The 27,460-nt window shown below is 42.1% G+C and overlaps 2 protein-coding genes across 5 annotated transcripts in view; one reads left to right on the top strand and one right to left on the bottom strand.

The window, feature by feature from the left end:
- tmtc3 (transmembrane O-mannosyltransferase targeting cadherins 3) overlaps positions 1–27,460 on the bottom strand; it is a 45,659-nt gene extending 18,199 nt beyond the window's left edge. Inside the window, exons 1-2 of one of the 2 annotated variants that reach the window (XM_058074633.1) lie at positions 27,359–27,460; positions 3,017–3,101 (exon numbers count right to left, since the gene is read on the bottom strand). The gene's annotated coding sequence lies outside the window, so the exon portion shown is untranslated. Of the gene's footprint in view, positions 1–3,016; positions 3,102–3,197; positions 3,334–27,358 lie in introns of those variants that run through there. The other variant, XM_058074632.1, reaches the window with a different exon arrangement.
- Positions 6–27,359, top strand: LOC131130746 (centrosomal protein of 290 kDa-like). 3 transcript variants are annotated; one of them, XM_058074624.1, is made up of 54 exons: positions 6–317; positions 660–789; positions 3,455–3,532; positions 3,619–3,676; positions 3,755–3,801; positions 6,026–6,160; positions 7,015–7,068; positions 7,266–7,286; positions 7,614–7,760; positions 7,869–8,051; positions 8,137–8,226; positions 8,605–8,727; positions 10,707–10,827; positions 10,957–11,120; positions 11,342–11,504; positions 11,589–11,689; positions 11,748–11,814; positions 11,884–12,008; positions 12,084–12,159; positions 12,242–12,363; positions 12,582–12,740; positions 13,050–13,199; positions 13,276–13,391; positions 14,321–14,423; positions 14,507–14,737; positions 14,859–15,032; positions 15,095–15,206; positions 15,279–15,484; positions 15,877–16,028; positions 16,101–16,212; positions 16,307–16,762; positions 16,836–17,000; positions 17,079–17,186; positions 17,269–17,403; positions 17,477–17,743; positions 17,838–17,945; positions 18,277–18,476; positions 18,556–18,769; positions 18,847–18,984; positions 19,135–19,347; positions 19,439–19,555; positions 19,656–19,798; positions 20,522–20,677; positions 20,795–20,918; positions 21,109–21,723; positions 21,916–22,050; positions 23,708–23,791; positions 23,920–24,078; positions 24,142–24,261; positions 24,349–24,518; positions 24,973–25,114; positions 25,683–25,744; positions 26,600–26,679; positions 26,742–27,359. In XM_058074624.1, exons 2-54 carry the CDS (start codon positions 676–678, stop codon positions 26,972–26,974), a joined length of 7,848 nt encoding a protein of 2,615 aa, XP_057930607.1. In that variant the 5' UTR covers positions 6–317; positions 660–675; the 3' UTR covers positions 26,975–27,359. The 3 variants fall into 3 exon arrangements, with proteins under 3 accessions (XP_057930607.1, XP_057930609.1, XP_057930608.1); XM_058074626.1 differs by lacking the exon at positions 7,266–7,286; XM_058074625.1 differs by lacking the exon at positions 21,109–21,723 and having other exon boundaries at positions 8–317.

Here is a 27,460-nt window from a genome sequence, read left to right as displayed (position 1 = left end):
CACCGTTTTATTTAATGAAACAATTAAAATCTCCCTTGTACATCTATAAGCTGGTTCACTTAAACAGGAGAGAAATTAGTATCACTTTCAAAATAACCACAGTGACGATAAACTGCCGAAGCAGTAGATGGCGATCTACAGTTTCGAGGCATATGTGAAAGGCGGCGGACAATGTAGTCGTAGAAGAACACGAGAACGAACAAGAAATGAAACATACTAAATGGAATATTCTCATTGTGTTATTTCGTATCCTAAAAATGAATAAGTGATTCATTTAAACACTGTTGGGGTTTTGGCAACTTTCTACACCCGAGGAGGTAGGTGATGTTTCAACATCGACAGTGAGCGGTAAACTTAAACTATTTGAAGAGAAGGGAATATAAATATTGTAATATGCTCTACTCTGTTGCTTGGCTGATACATTTGTTTGCAGACTTTTGTGATGTTTTCAACATAGGGGAAAATCGGCACTTTTAAGTTGTTCTTTTCACCAACACACTGTTGCCTGTTTATTATTATGTTTTTAATGTTATTGTTATGTTTTGGAGCAGACAACGTCTCATTCATGTAATGAATGCAGCTGATTTAGGTCGTATTAATCCATCATTTTGAGATAATGTTTGGGAGTTAAGTTAACGTTTCTTTTCTGGAAACAATAGCTGTGTCTATCACACAATGGCCAAAATGCCCGTTGCTCTGGAGTGGGATGAAGTGATGAGGATTGACCCCGCCAACCTCCATGAATACGACAAGGATGAAATAGACGAGTTTCTCAGTCTGCTCACGACGGTAAACACCCACACACACACACACACACACACACACACGAATACCAATAAATACCAATACCAATTATAAACAGTGAGTGGTCTATGGCTATGCTTTGCTTCACTGGACTATGACTACTTTAAAACAAAGTACAAAAACCTTGCTCATTTTCTTTGTCATTAAATGAAAAGTATAAAGAAAATATTTCTGTGAATATTAACGATAAGGACCAGTCCAGGGTGTACCCCGCCTCTCGCCTGAAGACAGCTGGGATAGGCTCCAGCACCCCCGCAACCCTCGTGAGGAAAAAGCGGTAGAAAATGAATGAATGAATGAATTAACGATAAGAGTATGAGGTGATTTAACATGAATACAGTGGAACGTCTTAAGTAAACGCCTAACTGTGTGCTTTATACTTTTTCTCAGATAAACAGACTTCAGAAAACACAAATTTTGACAATTTTCTGCAAAAAGAGGCCTCAGTTACACAATGACATCACACCGCACTTCTTCAAAACGAAGGATGAGCATTATCACACAGTATTGTGAGGAGAAGAATGTATTATGTGAAGTAAGCGACTAGTCTCAGTTGTCACATTGGTGTCCTCAATTGTTTGCCATTTGATTGTGTTCTTTTTACACTTTTAAAGACACAATGTTAAAATAAGACATTATCGCTGCAATTTATGATGGCCAGAGTTTGATCTTGAAGCAGATTATTTATCTATTTTAGCATTATTTCCAATGCTAAAATGTGTTTAAGTTGTGTATTACAACTTATGTTATCTTTGCTGCTCAGCTTCAAAATCAGGCAGAGATTGTTGTACATATCCATCCATCCATTTTCTATACCGCTTATCCTCACAAGGGTCATGAGTATGCTGGAGCCTTTCCTAGCTGTCTTCGGGCGAGAGGCGGGGTACACCCTGGACTGGTCGCCAGCCAATCACAAAGCACATATAGACAAACAACCATTCACACTCACATTCATACCTATGGACAATTTGGAGTCACCAATTAACCTAGCATGTTTTTGGAATGTGGGAGGAAACCGGAGTACCCGGAGAAAACCCACTCACGCACGGGGAGAACATGCAAACTCGGCCACCGTGCAGCCCATTGTTGTATATAATAGCTAGCATATTGCAAAATTGCAGAAAAGCTCAAAGGATGCTCAGATGATTCCCAGTGATCTTTGCCCATCAACTCTTAAAGTAATTTGCTTTTCTGACATCTGTCGAAAAAATCCAAGTGTGTTTTATTTTAGGAACAATAGCATATACCAAATATTTATTGGCGTCCTATGCTTTTTATTGTTATGAGAGTTTTAGTTGTTTTATGCTGTGCATGTGGCATTGCTGCATGCACAACGAATGATCTGTCTGGGATATTAACATTCTGCTTCATCCAAACCTTAACATCATTTTAACATTGCAAATCATCACAACATCATTTTAACCTTGCAAATCATCATGGCTGTGGCGTGAAAAAGGTTTTGCATGTTTAAGTGAAATATTTATGCCCACTCGCTGGAATTATTACAGCTTGTACAAGGAACATGCGTTTGTATTAGAGAAGAACAAAGGCAGACCGCTGTGCAACAAAAACCTCACGTTCAAGCAACTGCTGAGTTGCTCAAGAATGATGGCAGAAAAAAAAAACATCTGATGTACAATTAATGGACAAAGGCTCATCATATTAAGACTTTGCTTTTGTCATGAACACATTCTTTGACGTGCATTGCAGACACCTGACAGCCATAAACTATTCAGCAGCGACCACAGCATGCACACACAAGTGATACACTAGTGATACACTGGTGCAGTGGACTTGACCAAGGAAGAATTTCAGGAGTCGGTTGCCCTGCTAAGGGGCCACACGGTGGCTGCGTAGTTAACATGTTGTGTTAGCATGACCTGGGTTCGATTCTCTGTGTGGAGTTTGCATGTTCTCCCAGTGCGTGCGTGGGTTTTTGTGGGAACTCCGGTTTCCTCCGATATTCCAAAAACATGCATGTCAGCGAATTGGCAATGCTAAATTGTCCATAGGTATGAATGTGAGTGTGAATGGTTGTCTATATGTGCCCTGTGATTGGCTGGCGACCGATCCAGGGTGTACCCTGCCTATCTCCTCAAGTAAATGGGATAGGTTCCAGCATACCCCCGAGACCCTAATGAGGATAAGCGGAATAGAAAATGGATGGATGGTGCCTTGCTTAAGGCATCACTGCTCTTTTACCATAACTTACTGTGTGTATTCTCCTTTTTCTCTTCTCGCCACGTTCCTTTAACACCTCTTGTTGGTGGCTGATCCTTCTTGTGAAAGCAGTTTGGCTGAACGGACAAAAAAAAACAGTTAATCCCTTGATGCTTACGAAACTGAGGCATCTTTTTTTCAATTTTAAATTGTACCAACTCTGAGACATTCACCATTCCACTGCAACTTTCAGTAGGGTTTTGCTTTTAAGAATAACAATTCCTGGAACATTTGAAGAAAAACAGTGGTGCATCTGCACGTCTGTTGTAATTGCATCAATCAAGCTTCTCATCATTGACCTGGCAAAACATCAATGGCGTGTTTCAATCAAATATGATACGTCCTCTTACTGAAATAATTACAACTCGTGATGATAGAATGTGCTTGTGGTAACTTTTCCTCATTTGACCTTTTATGTTGTCTGTTGCAGACACAACAGTGGGAAGTGGAGAATCAAGCTCAGAAGGACGTTGTCCACATACTGCAACTATTTCAGGCTCTGCTCAAGGTCTTTGTTGTTTCTTGACACACGCAAATGTTAATTGTATGCTTCAAAGTAAAACACACAAGTTCTGTGTTGTCTTCCTTCCTCAGATGAAGCATCATGAAGCTTCTCTTGCTGAACAATTAATAGAAGAACAGGAGAAAAATGGTTGGTGCGGAGTTTGTTCGTAGATGTTTTTCTGCCAGCACACCGCTGACATTGTTTCCTATGACTTCTTCACTGTAGAAAATAAACTTCTAGCCAAGGTGTCGAGACTGGAAGATGAACTCAAGGTAAGTCGTTTTACACCCCCTGCCACTGTTCCTGTCCATCTGTCTACTGAGACATTATCTCAGTAGACCATGTACAGTACAGCTAGAACTGCATTATCAAAAATCAATTTGCAACATAAGTCTGTGATTATACAGGGGAACCTGGGTTTTCCTCATTAATGCACTCCAAAAAAACTGAAACCTACAAACACTGAGTAATTATTTTTCCCATGAGAATTCATGCAAATCCAATTTATCCTTTCCAGACGCCCAAAAATGTAAAACACAGAACACACTTACTGAGAATTTTGCAGGAAACCTAGTGAAATGCATATAAAAGACGAATTAACTTTATAAATGAATGAGGTTTAGGGACGGATGAGCCACGTGGATGCTGGTTCATTCTAGTCTGTTTAAAATGCAACTTTAAAGAGTCGGCAGTGAGAAGTGTGTACTTGCTCTCTTGAGCTTTTTTTTTTAACTTCTGCAGCAATTAGAATCATTGCACACACTGGTTGAGATCAATGTAATGTAATGTGTCTTTCTTAATGTTAACATTACATTGTGTTAACATTCAGACTCAGAAATATGCAGTACCCTGGAGAGCCTCATCAACACACAGTGCAGTGCTTGAAAGGAAAAGGAGGAAGGCAGGAGACAGACAGTTCATCTTTCCGTGTGTGTTCAGATGTGTTCTATGAACAAATAAGTCAAATGCACGCACACACCCATAATGAAGACGATGAAAGGCATGGAGGCATGGTTTGGAGACTCGACTTGATTATTTAAAAAAAATCCAAACCTCCATGGCCCTGTGTGGAAAAAGTGATTGCCCCCAGTAACTCTCGGTCTGTAAAAGGTGAAAGAGCCGTTTATTAAGTTTTGGGGACTCCAGCAAGCCACAGTGAGAGCCATTATTGACACATGGCGAAAACCTGGAACAGTTGTGAACCTTCCCAGGAGTGGCTGGTACCCCAAGAGCGCATGCATCCAAGAGGTCACAAGAGACCCCACAACATCATCCAAAGAATTACAAGCCTCACTTGCCTCATGGGTCTATCAAAACAAAGATGTTGAAAAACAGCATGCACGGCAGAGTTCAGGACAAAAAACACTGCTGAACAAGAAGCACTTTAAGGCTTGTATCAGTTTTGTCAGAAAACATCTTGATGCTCCTCAGGACCTTTTTGAAAATACTGTGTTGTCTGATGAGTCAGAGGTTGGACCTTTTGTAAGGTGTGTCCCATTAAATCTGGCATAAAAGTAACACTGCATTTCAGAAAAAGATCCTTATGCAAACGATAGACTATGGTGGTGGTGGTGTGTTGGTTCCAGGCAGTTTTGCTAACTCAGGACCTGGAAGACTTGTGAATCCTGCTGTCTACCGGCCATCTGTTCATGACCTCAAGCTGAAAACAACTTGGGTTCTGCAGGAGGACAATGATCCAAAACACACCAGCAAGTCCAACTCTGAATGGCTAGAGAACAATGAAGACTTTGGAGTAGCCTAATCAAAGTCGTGACCCGAATCTGCACTTCATGCTGTGGCTGAATTACAACAATTCTGCAAAGATGAGTGAGCCAAAATTCCTCCACAGCTCTGTAAGAGACTCATTGCAAGTTATCGCAAACGCTTGATTGCAGTTGTTCTTAAGGGTGGCCCAAACTGTTATTAGGTTTAGGGGGCAATCACTTTTTCAATGTAGGTTTTTTTTTTACTCTGAAAAAACTGAATGCTACAAAATCCTATCCATACATCATCTAGGCAATTGACAAATCAGCAACAAAATACCTAATGTTCACTTTGAGTCAACAAACCATTTAAGAGACATACCTCAGTGCTTTCCAGATCTGAAATCATTTGGTCTGTATCTCATACACGTGACACGAGGCCATTTGGCTCTTTTTTAGAAAGATTAAGTATAGTCAGAGCATACAGCAAAACACTTCACGTGTGTGTGTGTAATCTTTTCAGTCACGGATGAATGCGAAATGCTGCACTTTAATTGGCTGAGTTCAACAACATAAGAAGATTATAGCTAATTCCTTCCATGCTCGTAGCCATGCTAGTTTGGATTTGATTATACTTTTCAAGTGTTTAGTTATGTATACAATCCAAATACAGGAACTGCACTGCAAAGAAGGTAATAACATCTACATATATCATGTGTAAATCTTGATAAGACTTGTAAGGGGTTGTGGTGTGGTCATTATTTAGAGTACTTTTCATTGTTTTGCATCTCAGCACAGCGGCACTGGGCCAGACAACCGCTTTCTGAGAAATGAGATTCGGCAGCTGGAAAGCCAGCTGGAGCAGAAGGAGAAGGAGGTGAACCACCTGAGGAAAGAAATGGGAGGAGGAAAGAAAACTATTGAGGAGGTACGACTGTATTTAGTACCGCTATCATTAAGTTCTGTGTTCTTCAGCAATGACTGCTGTCAGCTGTGCTTTGGCATGTTGACTAATTTGGTGATGAAAGCAAGATGATATGTTAATGGTGATGATGCTGTGTTAATGGTGTCAGGCAGTGTTCATTGGATGATACCATTTTTGTTTCCATTTTTGTTAGCATTTTAGCGTTTGGTAACCGAATGTGGCAAATATAATTATGGTGGGAAATGGCTTTTAGCAGCCCCTCTCCCTGTATGCAAGCGATTTTGCTCCATGACACAAAACAGTTAGGACACTGATAAACTTAGGACACTGATAAACTGTTACTTACTGCTTGCTCAGTCCACATGACCAAGTAACTTTGGAAAGGCTTGGCTAGTCCAGTTCATACTGGACCATGCCTAAATGTAGCTTTCTGAGCAAGTAAACAGAGGAGCAGCGCTTGGGGGAGGGCATAGGAAGCAGAGCTTGAAGGAGGCCAGAGTGCTTATCTGCTCACAAACACGCCCATATAAGGAAGTCCACCTCCCTGTGACATCACAAAGGGGTAGTTTTACCACACCTTTTTAAACCAAGCGTTTTGAGCTATCCAAACTTATTTCGGGGCTCACTTCCAAATGTGCAAATCTCATTATCTGAAACTTTGGAATTGTTTAACAGGAGAATACAACATTCTAACTACATTTATAGGTCAGAAAAGTGGAAAGAAATAGGTCCACTTTAAGAAAACAAGCAAAAACAAAAGCAGTGTCTATATTTTTTTTTTAGCTCATACTGTGTTGCGTCTGCCCTGGTTCAATCTGTGAATTGCAATGTTGCAATGTGAACGTTTGCTTTTGCAGTTGGTCCTGCGAGCGGAGACAGCAGAGGATGAGGCGAAGACGCTGAAAAGAGAAGTATGTGACAACACACACTCCATCATACGAACCCCATAACTTTGTTTTTCTTTGGTCAGAATCTTCATCTTCCATCAGAAATGTAATTTTATCTTTAATTTGATGTCCTATGCATGAATGTCTTAACATAGATGCTTTCTCAGAGTTCATGTCTCTCTTCACATCTTCCCCATGTTCTGTCTGTTCTATTGCCAAAGATAAAAAAGTTAAAGAAGAAGGTAAGACTTGGAGCATAACTTTAGTTTCAAGGTGATGAAAACAAATGAACAAGTGTTCATCGTGGTCCAGATGTAGTATGGCATTGAGAGAATAAGCAAATATTCCTTTTTGAATTCCAAAAAAAAAAAGGTTCAGAGTACCAGTGACTACATTTTTGATTGTCATCGTCATATTTCTTGAACATGGCGATGTAGATACCTTCAGTAGTTAATACATAGTTTAGAATAAGTAGAAGAGTAGCTGTGAAGTGTTATCGAGTGGTTGAGTAATTGTATTGACGTTGTGTGCCGTGATGTCCACATTAAAGCAAACTTATCCTTGATCAGAACACGCAGCTCCAACAGGATGTGGACTTTTACCATGGAGAGCTGGAACGCAAGGAGTCGGGTCCATCCAGAGACGAGAATGCAGAGATTAAGAAGAAGCTTAGCTCTGCCAACCGCCAGCTCTCCCAGTGCCTGGACGAGCTGCAGGTCCTCCCAAACCAACCAATGTCCCGCTCACCTGGGTGGACCTTTACCTGCATGTTTGCTCTTCACTACCATCTTTCTATTAGTGACAAGATTTGTGTTGCTTTTTAGCAAGCAGAAGAAGAAATCGCACAGCTCAAAACTGACAATCAGCACATGCAGAAATGTCTGATGGAGTCTGCCAAGGAGATGGAGAAGATGAGCGATGAGTACAACCAGATGAAGATGGCCGTCCATCAGTGTGACTCCATGACAGACCAGCTCAGGAAAGAGAGGGATCATGCCGAGCTGCAGGTAAATGCGCTTCTCAAATTCTACATCTGTGCTTTTGTGTTTTCAGGTTGCTTCATGTTGTGTCACACTTGTGCTTCACATGTAGGTCAGAGAGCTGACACAGAAAATCAACAACATGACAGAAGAGGATGACCCAATCATGGCAGTAGTGGACGCCAAAGTGAACGAATGGAAGGTTGGCATCAAAGTGAACAACACCTCAATCATAATTGTTATAACTATTTTGTGTCAAGCCAGGGAGCAAATACCATTTAAAGAACTATCCATCAAATAATAATAAAGTAACTTGTTATTTGTAACCTATTGAGCAAAGCAAACCCAAGTTTGGTCTTTAAAAGGCATAAAACTGGCATAAAACAAAATGGTCCCAGAATGTTGGAACTTCTCCATATGCTGCCCTCGGCAGAAACAGTTTGGACAAGCCTGCATCAGACAGTTACTATTCTCAACCGGTCCGGTTCAAGAGAGATGTTAAAAGCAATTTAGGTCACAAGACTGCTACAGACACCCGTATTCTGTTATGGCGTATTTATAATGTGACATTCCTTCACAGAAAGTGCTCTCTGAAAAGGATGAGGAGATTTTGGTGTACCAGCAGATGATCCGTGACCTTCAGCAAAAGTTGCGTCTGGCCCAGTCGGACTTGGACAGAAGCAACGTTATTGCCTTACAGCAGGTGTGTTCCAAAGAAAGGTGCAAAGATTTGTCTTCATCGTGTACAATTTTGTGTGTCCAATGTACCATTAATAGCACAAAACCTCTTGTAACCATGTAATATATACCAGAAATCAGTAGTAGTCTTGATCTGATCACATTTCGGGTCATATGTGATCCAGGCCTGCCAACATGTGGACATATTTCATACTCGACACCCATTTTGAACATTGAATACGCTTCTCTCTTAATGGTTTTTAATCACAATAAGGCCGAGTGGTTAGCACGCAGGTCTCACAGCTAGGAGACCCGAGTTCAGTTCCGCCCTCGGCCATCTCTGTGTGGAGTTTGCATGTTCTCCCCGTGCATGCGTGGGTTTTCTCCGGGTACTCCGGTTTCCTCCCACATTCCAAAAACATGCTAGGTTAATTGGCGACTCCAAATTGTCCATAGGTATCAGGGCTCGACAATAACGATGTACCGATGGCCCGGGGCAAGTTAAAACAAAATTCGGGCAAGTAAATCCAATCAGTGATATTCCCGTCGGGCAAGTGCACTTTGGCATGCCATACTGCCAAGAGTTTTTTAAAAAGCGGTTCTTGTTGGGTGTTGTTAAAACACGGACTGCGCAATTCCGGTGGTAATTTGCAAACCAATTCTTGCAAATCTTGAAATCGACCAATCAGAATCGTTTATTTAGACCGCGGTCCGTAGTCCACAGTCCGCGTTTTACCCACACCCATTCTTGTTCGCAATCAACCAATAAGCGATCGTTTGACTAGAAAAACATCTATCATGGCGTCCCTGCCAACATGGTCTAATTCAACAACTTCTGAAGGAAAACACCAAAAAGTGATGAAACAGTGCCTCCTAAACAAGTATTTTATTAGCGGCAGCAAATCAAATGATGGCACAGGTGAGTGAATCAAATTGCTGTGACAATTTGAAGTGGTCACAATGAAACACCACCGATTAGATCCAATACCAAGTGCTGATTTTGCACAAGCTACAAAATCTAGTGCTTCCATTTCTCACCTTTGCTTCACAAATTATTGTTTGACCATTGAGCGTTTTTTTCTGGATTAAAAACACTTTACTAGTACACAAATGTGTCTATTCAATAATGTTTCATTGTGGTGCACAACTTATAAATATCACTGCTTACTACGACTACGATGTGTAAGGTAGTATGGCATGCCATGTTAACATGCATCTCCACAATTTTTCAGACATTCCTCCAAATACAATGCGTCAGTACTATTATCTGATGAAGTATCAGCATATATTGATATATGATATCATTATGGCAGTCTTTTCATTTTACATGGGGCAAGTTCGGGCAAGTAGTTCTCACCTTAAGGATTCCCCATGGGCAAGTAATTTTTCTTTTTAATGTAGAGCCCTGGGTATGAATGTGAGTGTGAATGGTTGTTTGTCTATATGTGCCCTGTGATTGGCTGGCAACCAGTCCAGGGTGTACCCCGCCACTTGCCTGAAGACAGCTGGGATAGGCTCCTGCACCCTCCGCGACCATCGTGAGGATAAGCAGTAGAAAATGAATGAATGAATAAATGCTCACAATAAAGGAAGCTACCAAGCTAATCAGAGGGGTGTCACATTACACCCAGCTAACAAGACGGTGGGGAATACAGGTGATACATGAAATTGGGTTCACAAGAAGAAAAACATGGGGACTTGACCAGCCAGGTATTGAGACTTTGAGGGCCAGCATTGTTTTATTACCGTGTAATTGTATCCCCTGTCCATCTAATGGTTTGTGGCTATACATGTGATGTACAGATGTGCTTTAAGGTAAACTACAGATCAGATAAGGAATTTTTTTAGTGTCACAGTGGAGAAATCACGGACCTGCCAACTGTGATATCAGCCTAAATTCATCTGCTTCTAGTCCTAATAGACTAGACTTTCTCCGAAACATGTTGCTAATGAAGCAGAAGAAGAAGACAGTCAATGTGTTGATTGTTGGTGATGGTTCTGCAGGCTGTAGAAGATCGAGATGATCAGATCAAGATCCTGAGACAGCAAGTGGAGCAGTATACAGGGGAAATGGAGAAACAAACCCTGCTCATGGAGGGTCTGAAGCTGTCTAAGGAAGGTGGAGGTGAGTGGGTCATGGTTCTCAACAGAACAGAGACATCCCAAAGCTAGATTAACACAAATGTCAGTCTTAAAAGTTGATGAAGCTATTAGAGGTGGATAGCAGAGTAAAACTTGTGCGGTTTTGTCCAAGTGCAAGTCCAGCAGAAAAAGATGGAGGAGCTCACATTCAAGCTGGAAGCTGCAGAGATCCGAGCAAGAGACGCAGAGGAAGCTTTGAAACAAGCTGAAGCTCACGCTGAAGAAAAAGACAAGGAACTCATTGAGGCTTTAAAGCGTTTAAAAGATTACGAGTCGGTAAGTGGACAAAAACAAACTAGATTCTCTTCATTTACATCACATTCATTGAAGGCAATGTCCTGGAAGTGTAACGTAACACACACTATGTGACAATGGTGTGATCAATTGGTGTTTGTCCTGCTGTGTCCAATCGAATTGCAACTTCCTTGAAAATGAGTTGACGAGGCAAGACAAAAAGAATCTTATCACAAGAAACCACAACTTTTTGTGTATTTCAGGGAATTTATGGCCTGGAAGAAGCTGTTGCCGAGATTAAGGAGTGTAAAAATCTAATCAGAAGGAGAGACATTGATTTAGAGACCATGACCAAAGAGATCAACCAAATGGACATGAGAATGAACGAGCTCATGGAGGAGAATGAGAATTTCAGAGACAGACTTGGTAATGTCTTCCACGAAAGTGAGCATTTCAGATAACAAGACTAACAATCATCTGACTTTTCTTTCTTTGGAATTCATTGAAAAGGCTATGAAGCCAGAGAAGAAGTGGATCTGACAGAGTTCCGACGAGCCAAAGGACTCAAACATTGGCAGTACAAAGCAGAAAATCAAGTTCTGACTAAAGAGGTAAACAAAGTTTATGACCGCTGCTTTTTATCTTTTTATAAGCTGCCTTCTTGCTCAGATTGAACGTCTTGAAGAGGAAAGACTGGATATGAAGAAACAAGTCCGACAGCTGGCCAAGCAGAGAGGTGACTTACCTTGAGTTTTGAGCACATTGACCACTGTTCCCCCGTCTTGACCACCAGCCATGCCTGCAGGACTACCACAGGGGGAGGAGGACGGCACACACACTAGAAGATGGCTTGAAGATGGAAGATTGAAGAAGATGGAAGAAAGCCCTAAACTGAGCATCACTCACATGGATGAAAAGCTCCGAGCCAAAGTCAGCTCATGACAGATCACCACAGCACTTTTAAAGACAAATGCCTCTCATATTTAACTAACATACTGTTTGCAGAATGAAGACCTAGAAAAAAAAGTGAAGATGCAGAAGAGTGAGATTGAACTCCAAAAGACACAGTTTCAGCTCAAATGTAAACACACATTCATGCATGTTTCTTAACCCATTAATCCTCTTTCACATCTTGTTGTCTTCTCTCCTGTGTCACTTTAAAGTGGATCAGTTATTCAAAGAGAAAGAAGATGTGGAGGCTGCCCTCAAAGATGTCCTCCAGGTCTTGAAGACCAAAGAGTGCCCCACTGACACCAGTATTCCCAGTCTGGAAAAGTTGTCTGACGTAAGGATATCCATGACACATTTTTAATCCTGCCGCTTTACCTGTTCCAGTCTTTGTGTTTTTTGTATTCATGGCCGTTTGTTCCCATGGCAGCAAACATACGAGACATTTTATGCACCATATTTCAAGCTTGCCCTAAAGAAAGACGCTATATAGGGAAATTAGCATTAAGCAATGTCCTTGTAACATTGAAACTCTCCTTGTGCATGAAATCACAGGCACCAGATGTCAGAGACAAGAGTAAGCCGTTGACTTTGCACCTCACATCTCAAATCCACGAGCTGCTTGGGAGAAACGAGGAGCTCAGGCAGGAGTTGAGATCAATTCGACAGGAAGCAACCAGCAGCATCAGTCAACTTGCCACAGCCAAAGAGAAGGTATGTCCCGGTGGACGTAAATCCGTAGATAGACAGGAAGACATGTTTTGTAAAGTTTATGGTGACATCACAAAGGTTAAAAAAATCAACTCTGTTTTTCGGATTTGACTTGGGGATGGAGTTCTAAGAACTTATTCTTTTTAAAAGCTAGTTTGGTGTACCCCGCGTCTCGCCCCAAGTCAGCTGGGATAGGCTCCAGCACACCCCCGCGACCCTAATGAGGATAAGCGGCATAGAAAACAGAACATTCATTCGTAGTTGCTCTTAGCTTAGCAATTCTTCATATGATATTCATGTGCGTTGTCTCAGACAAGTCACCTGGAAAGTGAGCTGAAGCAGTTGAGGAAGTCCGCCAACAGTGGCGTCAGCTTCCAACCTCTGGCCCTTCCTAAAGACCTGGACCCCAGCAGCACTGATGTCATCAACTCGTTGAACGAGTACGCCATTCGGCTGCTTCAGGTCTGTGTTACCTGTGTGTGTGAGGTAGAAAGCAATGCAATGCTACTTATGTGTTAAACTTTTTTATGTTAATTAGGAGGTCCACAACCAGGAGAACACCAGGGAGACGTTGATCAAAACTTTGGAGGAATACAAAGACAAGTTTGCAATTATTAGCCACCAGCAAGGGCTTCTCTATGAAGAGCATCTCAGGTTGGTAGCTACTAAATGCTGACATTTAGCAAAACCTCTGCCTAGTAACTACTCTTGGGCTCCCTTTTTCACTTGTCTTGTTATTGGGAATTACTTTATTCCGCATGGGACCAAAATGGCATTACGGTTGGGGGAAACTCGCACATGTTTGTTGGTACACTTTTTTGCAGGGGTCCCAATTCAACACAGCTGGGGGCAGCTGGGGAATAGCATCTGAGTGAGGCTTGGCCAAATCAAATATTCAGTCCGAAATCACATTTCAACCAAATGACTAACTTTTAGACAAACAGAAGATCATTACTCAACATAACGGTCTGACTCACGGTGTCAAAGAACCATCACACAGCAACTTAACACACAACAGACAACACATACACTGGGCTACCACTACTACAGTGAATAATTTGAAATGACAATTATGTTAATATAACATAGCAACTTTTTAGAAAATAAGTACTGCAAAGCATGATGGGAACACCAGAAGCACTCCCAGTCAGCTTCTAACATGCTTTTGTATCACTGTTTTGTAAAAAGTTGTTGAATTTCCATATTTAGATTTCACATTGTTTATAATTCCCCATACTAGTGGGGTAGTAGTAGCCCTGTGTGTACTTACTTGTTACACGTGTTGCCATTTTTGTTTTGGCACTGTGATTGTAGCTTCTTAGTTGTTCTGTCTAATGATGCACCGATCCATTTGACTTTGTCACAAGCCTGTTGTTAAAGAGCCGCTTCATTTAAGCAAGCCAAAGTGTCCCTCACTATCTCCCAAGGGTACACTGATACACTTAACACTAAACTATGATGTCAAAGTAGAGGGGCACACAATATGGCCACAAATTTGAGACCCGTCCACTTTATAGCCCAAAAATACATTCTCCATTGGTGTAATTCTCCCGAATCCTTTATCTAAAATTCCTCTTACGCAGTGAGAAGGCACAGTGGCATAAGGAGAAAGAGGCTTTTACAAGTATGACCACCAAACTTGAGGAGCAACAGCAAGCGGACGCTGTTAAACTCCAACATTTCAGTGTAAGTCAGATACATACCGAGCCACACGGACCTGCTCTGTAGCGCCAACATTTAACATCACTCTGCTCTTGATGTGCTTTAAGGAACTACTGGACACCCTTCAGAAGGACCCAGAGGAAGTCAAGAGACAGCTAAGTGAAGCCCTGCGTAAGTTGACTGTGTCTAAGGTCAACGAGAAGAAGCTGACTCGGCGCTGCACCACCCTGCTGGAGCAGGAACAGCACCTCCGCAAAGAAATCAGCAGGTTGCGGGATGAGAGCAGTCAAATGCAAACTTCGGTCATCCAGAGAATAGGCTACCTACAGAGATACAAGGTAGAGAAGAAAATGTTGTACCTGGCATAGACGGTACAAGTAGTGTCAATCCAATGTTGCTCTTACTGGAGATTGTCCAAGCATCCTTTACTGCAGCTCTGTGTGTTTGTGGTGTACAAAGGAAATGGCTACATTCAAAACAGCTGAGCTGCAGAAAGCCTTGGATGACAGCGTGCCCTCATCAGATCTGGAGAAGGCCAACAGACAGTACACGGACCTCACGGTCAAATACAGAGACATGCTACAGAGGGACGGCCTGCTTGTCAAAAGAACCACCAATCTGGAACATTTAGAGGTGGGAATTTGTTAATATTTATCTAAAGACTGTCCACTGACAACTATCTTTTGTCTGTAAAGAGTGAGAACGAGTCTTTGCGTGGACATATTGCTGCTATTAATAAAGAGCTGGAGATCACCAAGGAAAAGCTGCATACATTAGAACAAGCATGGGAGAACACAGATGTAACTGGTATGTTCAGTCTGAGATCTAAGTCAGTATGTCCATTCTTCATTGGTGTTATCAACCATCTGTTACCTTTAGCAGATGAGAGCGGCATGGAGAAAGCTGATAAGGCGTTGGTCAACAACGAGAAGGTGTCAGCCGCCAGGCGAATCACCACCCTGGAGATGAAGGAGCTGAACGAGAGGCAGAGAGCCGAACATGCACACACCATGTACGAACACATGAAGAACTCGCTGAAGCAGGTGGAGGAACGCAACTCTGAATTGGAGGCCAAGTTTGGAGAGGTAAGTTCGACATGATCCCAAGGAATAATCCAGGAAAGTAGTGGTTAGCACGCAGGCCTCACAGCTAGAACACCCGAGTTCGATTCCACCCTCGGCCATCTCTGTGTGGAGTTTGCATGTTCTCCCCGTGCATGCGTCGGTTTTCTCCGGGTACTCCGGTTTCCTCCCACATTCCAAAAACATGCTAGGTTAATTGGCGACTCCAAATTGTCCATAGGTATGAATGTGAGTGTGAATGGTTGTTTGTCTATATGTGCCCTGTTTTGGCTGGCGACCAGTCCAGGGTGTACCCCGCCTCTCGCCCGAAGACAAATGGGATAGGTTCCAGCACCCCGTGACCTTTATGAGGATCAAAGGTAGAAAATGAATGAATGTTGTCTGTCTTTCCTCAGCTGACTAAAATGAACATAGAAGCGCAGAGGGTGGAGAGGGAGCTGAGCGATGAGCTGGCCACCTGCGTCACAAAAGCGTCAAGCGATGCAGACAGAGCCAGGATTGCAGAGTTTGAGGCCACTGAAGCGGAACTTCGCTCAGAGATTTCAAAGTACGTTTGACATTGGGATTACTGTTGTACTCTTATATAACCTTATATTTGGAACTTTTTTAAATTTTTCAGGCTTCGAGAGGTTTCTGACATCGCGATGAAACAGGCGTCGGCTTTCCAGGCCAGGCAACAGTCCAAAGATAAGGAAGTGGAATCATTGAGGAGACAAATCCTTGACTATCAGGTAACTTTTTGGAATCAAGCAATGATTTTCTTGTGTTTACAGTCCAGTTCACTGTGACACCTTTAATTGTTTAAATTTAATTTATTCTTTTCAGTCGCAAACAGATGAGAAGGCCCTCATTGCAAAGCTCCACCAACACATTGTGGCTCTGCAGCTCAGTGAGTCAGATGCTTTGGCTAAGCTAGAAGCCTCTGCCTCTCACATGCAACAGCTGCAGGCTTTCAAGCAGCGTGCCGAACAGCGACTGGACACCTGCGAGCGCGCTCTGTTCATCGCTCGCCAGGAGGGCAGGAACCGCTCCAAGCACCTGCGACAGACCGTCCAGTCCCTTCGGAGGCAGTTTGCAGGCGCACTGCCGCTTCAGCAGCAGGAAAAGTTCTCATTGACCATGGTAAGCCTCCAGGAGGAAAAAGCAAAAGCCCACGAGGAGAAGAAAAAGGCAGAGGCGGAACGGAGGAAGGCCGAGGGTCGGGCAGAAGAGCTGGAGCTTAAGCTTGGAGGGTTGGTGGAGCTCATTTCAACTCTGAAGGATGTGAAAGGGGCTCAGAAGGTCAGTGAGTTTAGTTGTGCCTCAACAATTGGTCAGTAACTTAGCTTTAGAAATCTGGTATATCATATAACAGGTAGTCGAGTGGCACAAGAAGATGGAAGACGCTTGCCTGCAGGAGCTGAGGAAAAGTAGGGACGTGGCAGTCCAAAAGGAGGAGCTCAGGTACCTGAAGAACCTGGTGGAAGACCAAGAGAGACACATCCACTCCCTCGGAGAGGATATTGTCCATTTGAATATGGTGAGAACAACCTTAATGTTACTCCAGTGCATGGCAACATCACTCACAGCATTGTAAATTATTTTTGTTGTTCTCAAGATTCAAGAAGAGCATCAACTGGCATGGGATCAGCGAGAGTTGGAGCTCGAACGTCAGCTGGACCAGTACGAGAACCACCAGAAGGAAGTACTCAGTGGTGCCGAAAAGGTTAGTTTTGAATCATATTTTCTACCGCATCCTTTATGCTGTAATAAACTATGATTGGGTGACTCTTTCTGCCTCTTTTCAGGTGGAAGATTCAGCAGGCTACCTCCCAGACCCGAGTCTACCTCCTGCTCAACAACTAGAGTTTGCTTTGAGAAAAATCCGACAGCAAGTTAGCACCATTTCGGACACACAAGTTGCCTGTAAACATTTGCATGAGGTATATTTTATGTACATCTAACTCTTAAATGAAACACAACCTGTGTGGTGAATGATGATCCCTTCAAATGCAGAAATTGAAGGAGAAAGAAGATGCCCTGAGGACATCTGAACAAAACATTGTGTCCAGAGACAAAGTCATCAACGAGCTGCGTCTTCGTCTCCCGGCTGTCGCTAGTCGGGAACGTCTCCTTGCAGACGCTTTTCAGAATGACAGAGAATCAGACAGTCAGGCTGCCCTCAAGTTGGCCCATAAGACCATCAAAGATCTCCAAGGTCGAATAGACAAAAAAGAGGATCTGCTCAAGAAGTACCAAAACCAGTTGACCCAAGCCGGAAAAGTACAGTTATTCATTCATGTTCAAGCGAAAGTAATCTCTGTGCTTAGTTTGTACAGCCAATAATTATTTTGCTCCTTTCCTATGTTCCTTGCAGGATCAAGAAGAGATGATAAAGAAGCATGAAGAGGAGCTGAGGATGCTGTATCACAAGTTGGATTCCAACAACGACAACAACCTCGACCGCCTCAAACAGCACGCAATGGTACTGACACTGTCATGAAAACCTTATTAGACCACCCTTGTTTCTTCAGTTTATCCATCCATTTTAATACTTGGTACAACTGAATGTACATTCTTTGGACAGATGATGATGATGATGTCTAGCAACCTCCATGTTTTTTTCATAATGACCAAAATCACTTAAGCTCCTAAGTACTATAGCATTGTACTGCTTGTACTATTTTTATCGTACTTTTTTTACATTTGTCCAAACAACAGCACCTTTAGTTGTACCAGGCATTAAAATGAACAAGAAACTGAAGAAACAAAGCGTTTTTTTTTCAATGACTCTGTGTGTCTTCCCCCCCCTGCAGGAAATGATGAAGAAGCCCAGTATCACTATACCAACATCCAAACATTTGGACCGTGTGGCCGAGTTGGAGCAGACTGTAGCTGAACAGGACATATCTCTCTCCGCCATCACCAAGAAACTGAAGCTGGCCACTACAGAGTTGGAGCGACAGCAGATAGCCATGGAAACACAGGCTAATAAACACTTTGATGAGATGTTGAGGTGATCTATGTAGCCGGTGTTCATTATCAGATTTTATACTGAAGAAGAATCCAACATACTAACTGTGGATTTGGTGCAGGCTGAAGGAGTCACACGCTGTAGAGGTGGAAGATCTGACCATTGAGACTAAAGATCAGAAGAGCCAAATATCAGAGATGAAAAGGGAGATGGATTCTCTGCAAAATGAGCTGGAGACCCAAAAGGAGGCCAATGTTCTATCGCCTAGCAACACCATGAAAAACTTGGTTGAACGACTAAAATCACAACTAGTCCAAAAGGAGAAGCAGATCAAGGTAGTGCTAAGCATTGACTAACTTCCTTTTCTCATCTCCTGCATCTATAGACGTTTGCATGATGCTTGTTTTGCCAGGCTCTCAGTAAAGTTCTGTTAGAACTACGGGCCCAGATGACATCTGCTGCAGAACAACAAGTCTTAGCTAATGCTGCACAGACCGAGGAGAGGCTCAATGTGCAGAAGTTGGTCGAGAAGCACACGAAAGACTTGAAGGTGCCATCCAAATATCACCATTCTATTGCTGCCTGTGTTGAATCTCATTTCAATTATATCACACAAGCTATACACCGATGTATGTCATCTATTTGCTAGAGCTATAATGTTCAGAGCTGTTAACACAACCTCCTATGCGCTCCTACAAAGGCTCAGGTCCAAGAACTTGCTGATGAACTTCAAGCCGCAAGGGAGTCTGCCAGAAGACATGAGAACACCTTAAAAAAGGAGGTTGACAACCTAAACCAGGAAGTACAGAAGAGCCAGAACAATCAGAGAAGCCTTCAAGCTAAAAAGGAAGCGAAAGAAGAGGAAGTCCAGGAGCTCCAGAAGCAAGTCAAGAGGCTCAGTAGCTGCATTCAAGTAATTACTGCTAAAGATTGCAATGTGCTTCAAATATGCCAATTGAAATAGCATTTCTAACACAAATACTAAATACATGTTTGCTAATTAGAATCAACCTAATCCCAATGAGAAGGGGCCAACCATTGATAATCTGCAGAAGAAGATCAGGAAGCTGGAGTCAGACTTGGAGAAAAGCGCCGATGTTCGAAAAGTTGACCAGGCAAAGGTTTGTAAAAATACTCGACATACATATACAAAACCACCTGACATAACATTACAGTGGCTTCATCTGTTCCATCATGAATATCTACATTTGGATTTTACAGAGCAAGGAGGAAATATTGCTGTGGGAGGAGGGTAAGAAATGGCAGTCAAAGTTGGAGAAGGTGAAGAATATTCTGAAGGACAAGGAACAAGAAAATGAATCCATGTCTAAACAGCTCAATACTATCAAAGACCTCTATGCCAGGTCAGTGCGGATAATATTGCAGACAGTTCTGTATCTAACATCAGTTTCTTGACTCCTTAAGCTTGGAAAACTCAATTGTGTTTCACCTGACACTGTTTGAACAAAGTCAGTCTTGTTGAAAAAAAGTGCATTTTGATTTTCTCCAGGATCTAGGGGCTTTGAGAAGACCACTGTGTGTTTGTTCTGCAGATCCAACAATAAATAGGACAGTCAGGAAACCAAATACACCAACTTTTTAGTTCAATGAAATGTCCCTTTAGGATACACCAATGGTTGTGTGTATATAGTATGTCAAAAATCATGCATTAAAGGCACTAACTAACTTCATTCATTCATTTTCTACCGCTTATCCTCATGAGGGTCGCGGGGGTGCTGGAGCCTATCCCAGCTGTCTTCGGGCGTGAGGCGGGGTACACCCTGGACTGGTCGCCAGCCAATCACAGGGCACATATAGACAAACAACCATTCACACTCACATTCATACCTATGGACAATTTGGAGTCACCAATTAACCTAGCATGTTTTTGGAATGTGGGAGGAAAAACCAATGCATGCACGGGGAGAACATGCAAAAGAGATGGTGGAATTGAACTCTGGTCTCCTAGCTGTGTGGCCTGCGTGCTAACCAGTCAACCGCCGTGCAGCCTGCATAATTGTTAATGGTGATTCATTCTGATTAATTAGTTTTTAAAAAATATATACAATTTCCCATTGTGTACGCAGGCTGGAGAAAGAGAAAAATGCACTGCAGAAGAAGACAAAGGCTCGAGGAGTGACTGTAGATCAGGTGGTGGGCGTGAGAAGAGATGAGCTGGAGAAGGAGGTCGAGGAACTGAAGATAAAGAACACTGACCTGGAGACTCAGTTGCTCACCATAAAGTATGTAGGAGTCTTGTTTCTTATTGCCTACTTTCATTATAACACAGGTTAGTGGAACTGATGTATTATGTCAGCATTATGCTAACCTAAAGCCTTCATTTTGGGGGAATCTTACAGGCAGCAACAGGCTGTTACTCGTGACCATGCTGTGGAGGATTTGACACAAAGGAACCGCTACCTTGAGGAGAGACTACGAACCTTTGAGAACAACCCATCCAAGCAGTCTCCATCAAGACAATCTGTGAGTATTACTCTGTTGACTGAAAACACATTCCAGATGCCAAATGTTTACCAATACACACACACACGTTCCAGTACGTCCTCTTCTGTCTATGATATCCCATAACCCCGCTGTCTTTTAAGGCCTTCCGTTCACCCATTTCCTCATTTTTTTACTGTTTTCCTTTATCTTTTTTCTTGACTGGCATCAGTCGGATTCATCACATACAAGGGAGAAAAACATGCAGGCTTTAAAAGGGATTCTCTGTGTTACTTTTGATGTTGAGGATGGGTCATCAAGGGCAGATGCAGAACATGGACAAGCGTACTGCTCCGTGAGCCCTTCTGCTCATACACACACATCAGACCATCAGTCAAACAAAGAAAAGTCGGACATAGAATCTCAAACCAACACTGAAGAAACCCAGATGAGCCCTCAGATGGCCAAAAATACAACCCTTGACAAGACAGTTGAAGGAGATGCAGATGACATTGAAGTAGAAGAGCGGCAAAGTGAAGGCAAATCTGAGAACGAGGCAGACAACATCCCAGATGATGACGATGATGCAAATAAAGATGGAGGATTGACTTGTAAAAGTAGTGTCGACAATGAGGACGAATCAGTACAAGGAACAGAAAAACCGAAGGGGACCGAAGAAGGTGTTGATCTGAATGATGAAGTGACTACCAGGGAGGCAGCAATGCAGAATCCAGACCAGAGCTCTTCAGCCATACCAGATGTGAACCAAAAGTGTGACAGTCCTATCAAGAAACAAATGGATGATGGTGTGCAAAAACAAGAAAGCAGATTACCAAGAAATCTGAAGGTACTCCAAGCCCACGTTATTGTAGTAGTGGTAGCAGAGCACCCCTGAATACCTGTGAGTGTTCCCTTGTGTATTTATAGGTACTGAAAATGTATGTGTGTAGGTAGAACGTGTTTCAGTCTCCAAAAGCAAGATGTTGATCCTCTGGTATTTCCTTTGTTAGACTTACATTTAGTCTTTCCTTTGCTTCAGGCGTCAGAGCAACACACAGAGACTCCACCGCAAAAAGTTCAGGACCTCCAGAAAGAAAACCTTAAGATGGCCTCAGAGAATCTGGAGCTCCGCCTCCAACTAGCACAGGCCAACATTGACATTCCAAGACTTAAGGTACACATCGACTCTCATCCGGAAGCAGTTGCTCAGTTGCTATGGTTTCTGGGATTGATGCTAATGGCAGTCAACTCAATGTGGGCACCTGTCCTGTGTCTTATACGGCTTTTCATACATTTAAACCAGGGGGCTCAAATGCAGCTTATTTGTAGGCCACTGGAGGTAAGAGTCTGGGTAAGGCTGAGAAAAAAGTTAAGACCATTTCTCACGGGCCTCCAGTTTTCCACAATACATACATATATAATATCGATGTAAAATGATCAGGACACACAGGCTGCATGAACGCTACATTTGGGGCAATCACTAAATTTGGTGTGGCCCACAGGTTGGGCGTTTGAGACTCCTGCTTTTAAACCTTTTAATCTGTCCTACAGAAATAATTATTAACCTTCCTCTTGTGTTAGGGTCGGCACCGACACACATTTTACCCACATTTTAATGCATCAAAAGAATCACATAACATTTGTTTATTGCATCAAGGCTTTTTGACTTTGTCAGGAAACTCTATTTCAACAAAATAAAACAAAAAAAATAATTTTTACTCCATTTTAAAATGGTCTGGTTGAAATTATGACCACTGTATTGTTAGGGTCGGTTTCGACCCGGTTATAATAATATGACTATAAAGCAATATTTTGAGCCACAACTGAAATCATAAGTGTACAATTAACCAACACAATGACAACCAGCTCCTCTTCTCATCATGTAAGCTTCAAGGGATTCTCATTTTGACCGTTTTTCCAGTATACCAGAAGAAAAACAAGGTCCAGACATGTGAGGTGAAATCACTCATTTGAGTGATGGCTGATTTCACATTTACAATTTGGATCATGGAAAGAATGGCAAAAAGTACAGTGAACCAAGATCTGGACCTGTTCTGCTTTTTGATTTCAGTTTATACTAAAGTTCTGTTGCTGAAAACAATAACTTTTTCTACCTTTTCTTGACATTAATATATATATGGGTCAAAATTCACCCGAACACCATAGATGTTTCTTTAGTGATTAATACTAAAATGAGAAAATAAATAAAACTAATTGATTTAAGAGATATGTTCTATAGCCCTCAGTAATAGCCAGGTAACAAAAGAATTCAATATGATACTTTTGAGGTTCATTTTACCATTTTTGGAAACTGAAATGGAGGGGTATAGTGACAAAAAAAGTCCCACATGCCCACACCAAAAGTATTAAAACCAACATTTTCATGGATGAGGAAGCCTAAGAAGGTAACCAAGACATGAGAAGCACATTTGATGGTAACTTATTGTTTTTAGTGTATTTTATAGCTCATTTAATATATGGGTCAAAAAACAGACCCGGTAACACAAGAGATACCAGGAAGCTAACATAAGAGGAAGGTTAAGCGGTTGCGTGGGTTTTCTCCGGGTACTCCGGTTTCCTCCCACATTCCAAACACATGCTAGGTTAATTGGCCACTCCAAATTGTCCATAGGTATGAATGTGAGTGTGAATGGTTGTTTGTCTATATGTGCCCTGTGATTGGCTGGCAGGGTGTACCCCGTCTCTCGCCTGAAGCCAGCTGGGATAGGCTCCAGCACCCCCACGACCCTCGTGAGGATAAGCGGTAGAAAATGAATGAATGATCGACTAAAATTGTTGAATGATTATCCTATCTTGTTTGTTTTTCCCAGAGTAAAGTTGCAGGCCAAGAGGAGATGATCAGTGCCCTGAAAAAGGAAAATGCTGATTTGCAGAAGAGACTGGCCAACACCAGAGTATGTTTAAGCAGAAGCTGATAGGTCAAATTATGAAGCAAACACAAGACTTCACTGAGATTATCCACCATATTGGAAATCAGGTGTCTCCTTCAAACCCGACAATAATTATATTGCTTTCTCGTCAGGCCGGCTACAGTGGGAAAACAGTGCCCGAGCTCGAGAAGACCATCAGCTTGATGAAGAAGGTGGTGGAAAGAGTCCAGAAAGAGAATGAGATACTAAAGAAAACCTCTGCACCGCACCGTGTGGACAAGGTCTTGGAGCAAGAGCACAAAAAACTTCAGGTTGATACCGATGATACAGTCAGGCACGTTTACCACTGGCAAACATCATTGTTTGTTTTGTAGGCCCAACACGACAAACTGAAGAGTCAACATGAAGCTGAGCTTCGCAAGTTTGAATCAAAATGCAGAGGACTGGAGAAAATAGTCATGGAAAATGAACGACTTCGAAAGCAAGTCAAGAGGGTAACAACAAAAACCTTAATTGTTTGTCACCAGAATGTTGAGACATGGAAAAGCTCCTGATTGAAATTGGTTTTGTCATCCCTGCAGGAGATGGAGGCCGTGGAGAAACTCCGACTAGCCAAGACAAGTGCAGAGTTGGCCAGTGAGAAGTTAGAGGCTGAGCTGGAGGAAACCCAACAAAAACTCCTGGATGCTCTCTCCAGGCCCATCACAGAAAGTGCTGACAGCAAGACCTTAAAGACATCCGTGGTGACTCGGTTAGTGAGACACTTACATACGTTATTTCCCAAACATGAGAAACTGTTGCCAAGTTTGGTCACTGCTTCAACATGGTGGACGGAATTGGAACTGACAACTTTTAAGTTGTGATTGTGGTGTGAACGGTTGTTTGTCTATATGTGCCCTGTGATTGGCTGGCGACCAGTCCAGGGTGTACCCCGCCTCTCGCCCGAAGACAGCTGGGCTAGGCTCCAGCACCGCCACGACCCTCGTGAGGATAAGCGATAGTGAATCAATGGAGTTTTAAGTTTGTAAACGTGACCATTTCCGCAGCATGACAATTAAAACATTCATACTTTGTGGTAGCGAACAATCAAAACAATGGAAGCAATGTGACAGCTGGAAATATTTAAGCAACATTTTTTGGTTACCTCGCTGCAAGTTCACTTCACGGGGTCCAAGCCAGAGATTTTTATCCTCTTGCATCCACAGAATGTTTGAGAACAAGATGAAGGAGTTGGAGAAGGAGCTGTCAATGAAAACCTCCAGCCTGTCTGAACTCAAACAGAAACTGAAGGAGGCAAACAAACGTGAAGAGACGAGTCTGATACGAATCCGGGGTCTTGAAGATCAGGTAGAGGATACTTATAGGTTATCACATGGTTTGTCTGGCATCAGGCCAGGTATCATGCCCCCAAGTGTCAGTATCAGCCCAGACAAACCATGTGATGATCTTATTATCACATACTATTTAATCATGAGCTTATTATTATTATTATTTAAATAAACCAAAACAAAGCGTGTGTTCACGCTCGTGCGCTGTTCTCTGATTGGTTGTTTCACGGGCACGATACCAGAGCAGCGCACTCTGAGTGGACAGCTACGGGGGCTGATACTGGACATGGTTAAACTCTATATTTTATCAGTATCACTGCCCTGGGCTTTGACACAGTATCATTTCGGCCTTTTCCCGTATCATTCATGGGCGGTTTCTAGGGTACAGGGACAATTAATACTGTAGTATGTGATAAAGTTGGTTATCAAAGATGGTAAAGATCCCAACCATTAAGGGGATTTACACTGAAGGGTTTCAATAAAATAGGGATATTTGTTTTCCACAATTTAGCCAAAAAATTACAACAATACACCTTTTTTGGATGCGTGGTTTTGGGTCTCTAAACATGTTTTTATTGTTCCTCCAGGCTGACAAGATGAACTTTCCTGGGGTTTTAAATACAGAAACTGATACTGCCAAGGAAATTAAGTAGGAATATAATTACTATTTATCATTTGTGTATGTCTCATTAGAACTTAAAGGGGACCTATTATGCTTTTTGCGCTTTTCTGACCGATAAATGTAGTTGTTAAACCTATAAATGTAGTTAGAATGTAATATTTTCGTGTTAAACGATGCCAAAGGTTCAGATAATGAGTTGTGCACATTTGGAAGTGAGCCCCAAAAGAAGTTTGGGATGGCTCAAAACGCTCGGTTTTCTTACCATGAACTTCCTTATATATATATAAACTCTCTGCCCCCCCTCCAAGCACTGCTCCGCTGTTTACTTGCTAGCAATGGCTCATTGTTTACAAATCCTAAAGACGCAACCATCAGACACAAGTGGTTGGAGTTCCTGATTCCCTCCCAGCAAATCATATCACACAATACCAATGCTGTAGAAAACCTCACGCCAAAATGCTAAAGCTACTTACCATTGAGAGGCGTCTTGAAGTACCCTCTTTTCTTGAGAAACTGTAAGAGACTGTACAGTTTCTACTTCTGGATCGGATTCGGGCGCCAACACATAGTATGGCTGTATGTTAAAAGCAGACATTTTAAAAAGATAGAGTTGGCGGGCCGTGGGTTGAATACATTAAAACAGACCATTTTCACGGGAACCATGAAATCCAAGGAAATAGAGCTGAATAGGTGCAGATTCTGGAAGAACTACAACGCTTTCTGTGATGGTAATTGTATGTAGCAGCTCTATAGGAGTCCACAACTCAATACAAAGGGCTGCAACATGAGCATAATAGGTCCCATTTAATATATATGATGTCATTCTCTGATGGGTTTAAAATGATTGAGAACATGTTTAATTACAATACTATTCATCCACAGTGAGCTAAAGAAAGAGAACAAGGAATTGAAGCAAAGACTGGATAGTGAGCAACATGGCGAGACATCCAAACATGACACAGGTGACACTTCCACACAGTTTTTGCCTCAACTGTAGCAAACGTCACATTTTTCCCCACTTCAGATTCCAGGAAGATGAAAGTTCTTCTGAAGACAGCGGAAGCAGAGAAAAGCAAACTTCAAGCAGAAGTCCACAAGTTGAAGGAAGAACTGGACAAGTTTGATCCAGCTTTCTTTGACGAGATAGAGGATTTAAAGTACAATTATAATATGGAGCTGAAGAAGAACATCGTGCTGGAGGAACAGCTTAAGATGTTCCATCAGTTTGGCATGGACAGGTCCAAAGAGTCAGCATGAGTTCAAGTCCAAGTTCATGAACTAGCTCAAACTGTCTTTCATTCACGTGAAGAACTTCCATGCCTTATTAGGTTTGAGTGTCAGTCTCACACAATTTGAATATTTTTGTACCTGTCGGTATTTTTAATCTATTTAGTTCAACTAATGTTAATCCTTCAACTGAATTATCAATGTGTACAGTGATATTTTTAATGCTATTTTAAAACAAATGTAAGACATAAATATAATTTCTATACGGGCAGCTTCTATTTACTGTACATGTCGGGTTTACAAAGCATATTTCTACAATATGACTGTTTACATCTTATACTTACTAAGAAACGAGTGTTTGTGATGTTGCAGCACTACGGTACAATCTTTTAAAGAATAAAATACATTTCTTACCAGGCAGAATTCTTCTCTTCATTGCTTCTTTTTTTGCTCCAGCACTAGAAATGATCAACAAAGTCATAGAGGCAGCTTCTATTTACATGTCAAGTTTACATT

Source organism: Doryrhamphus excisus, chromosome 6, assembly GCF_030265055.1.
Source record: "Doryrhamphus excisus isolate RoL2022-K1 chromosome 6, RoL_Dexc_1.0, whole genome shotgun sequence".
Lineage (NCBI taxonomy): Eukaryota > Metazoa > Chordata > Actinopteri > Syngnathiformes > Syngnathidae > Doryrhamphus > Doryrhamphus excisus.
Note: the sequence above shows the minus strand (reverse complement) of the source record. Positions and strands in the feature narration are given on the sequence as shown.

Bases quoted from the DNA above. Each gene is read 5' to 3' on its own strand.
- LOC131130746 (XM_058074624.1), top strand. From the start codon at position 676: ATGGCCAAAATGCCCGTTGCTCTGGAGTGGGATGAAGTGATGAGGATT. The intron at 11,815-11,883 runs GTGACTTACCTT...CCATGCCTGCAG, and splicing joins ACAGCTGGCCAAGCAGAGAG to GACTACCACAGGGGGAGGAG. The intron at 13,392-14,320 runs GTTGGTAGCTAC...CCTCTTACGCAG, and splicing joins CTCTATGAAGAGCATCTCAG to TGAGAAGGCACAGTGGCATA.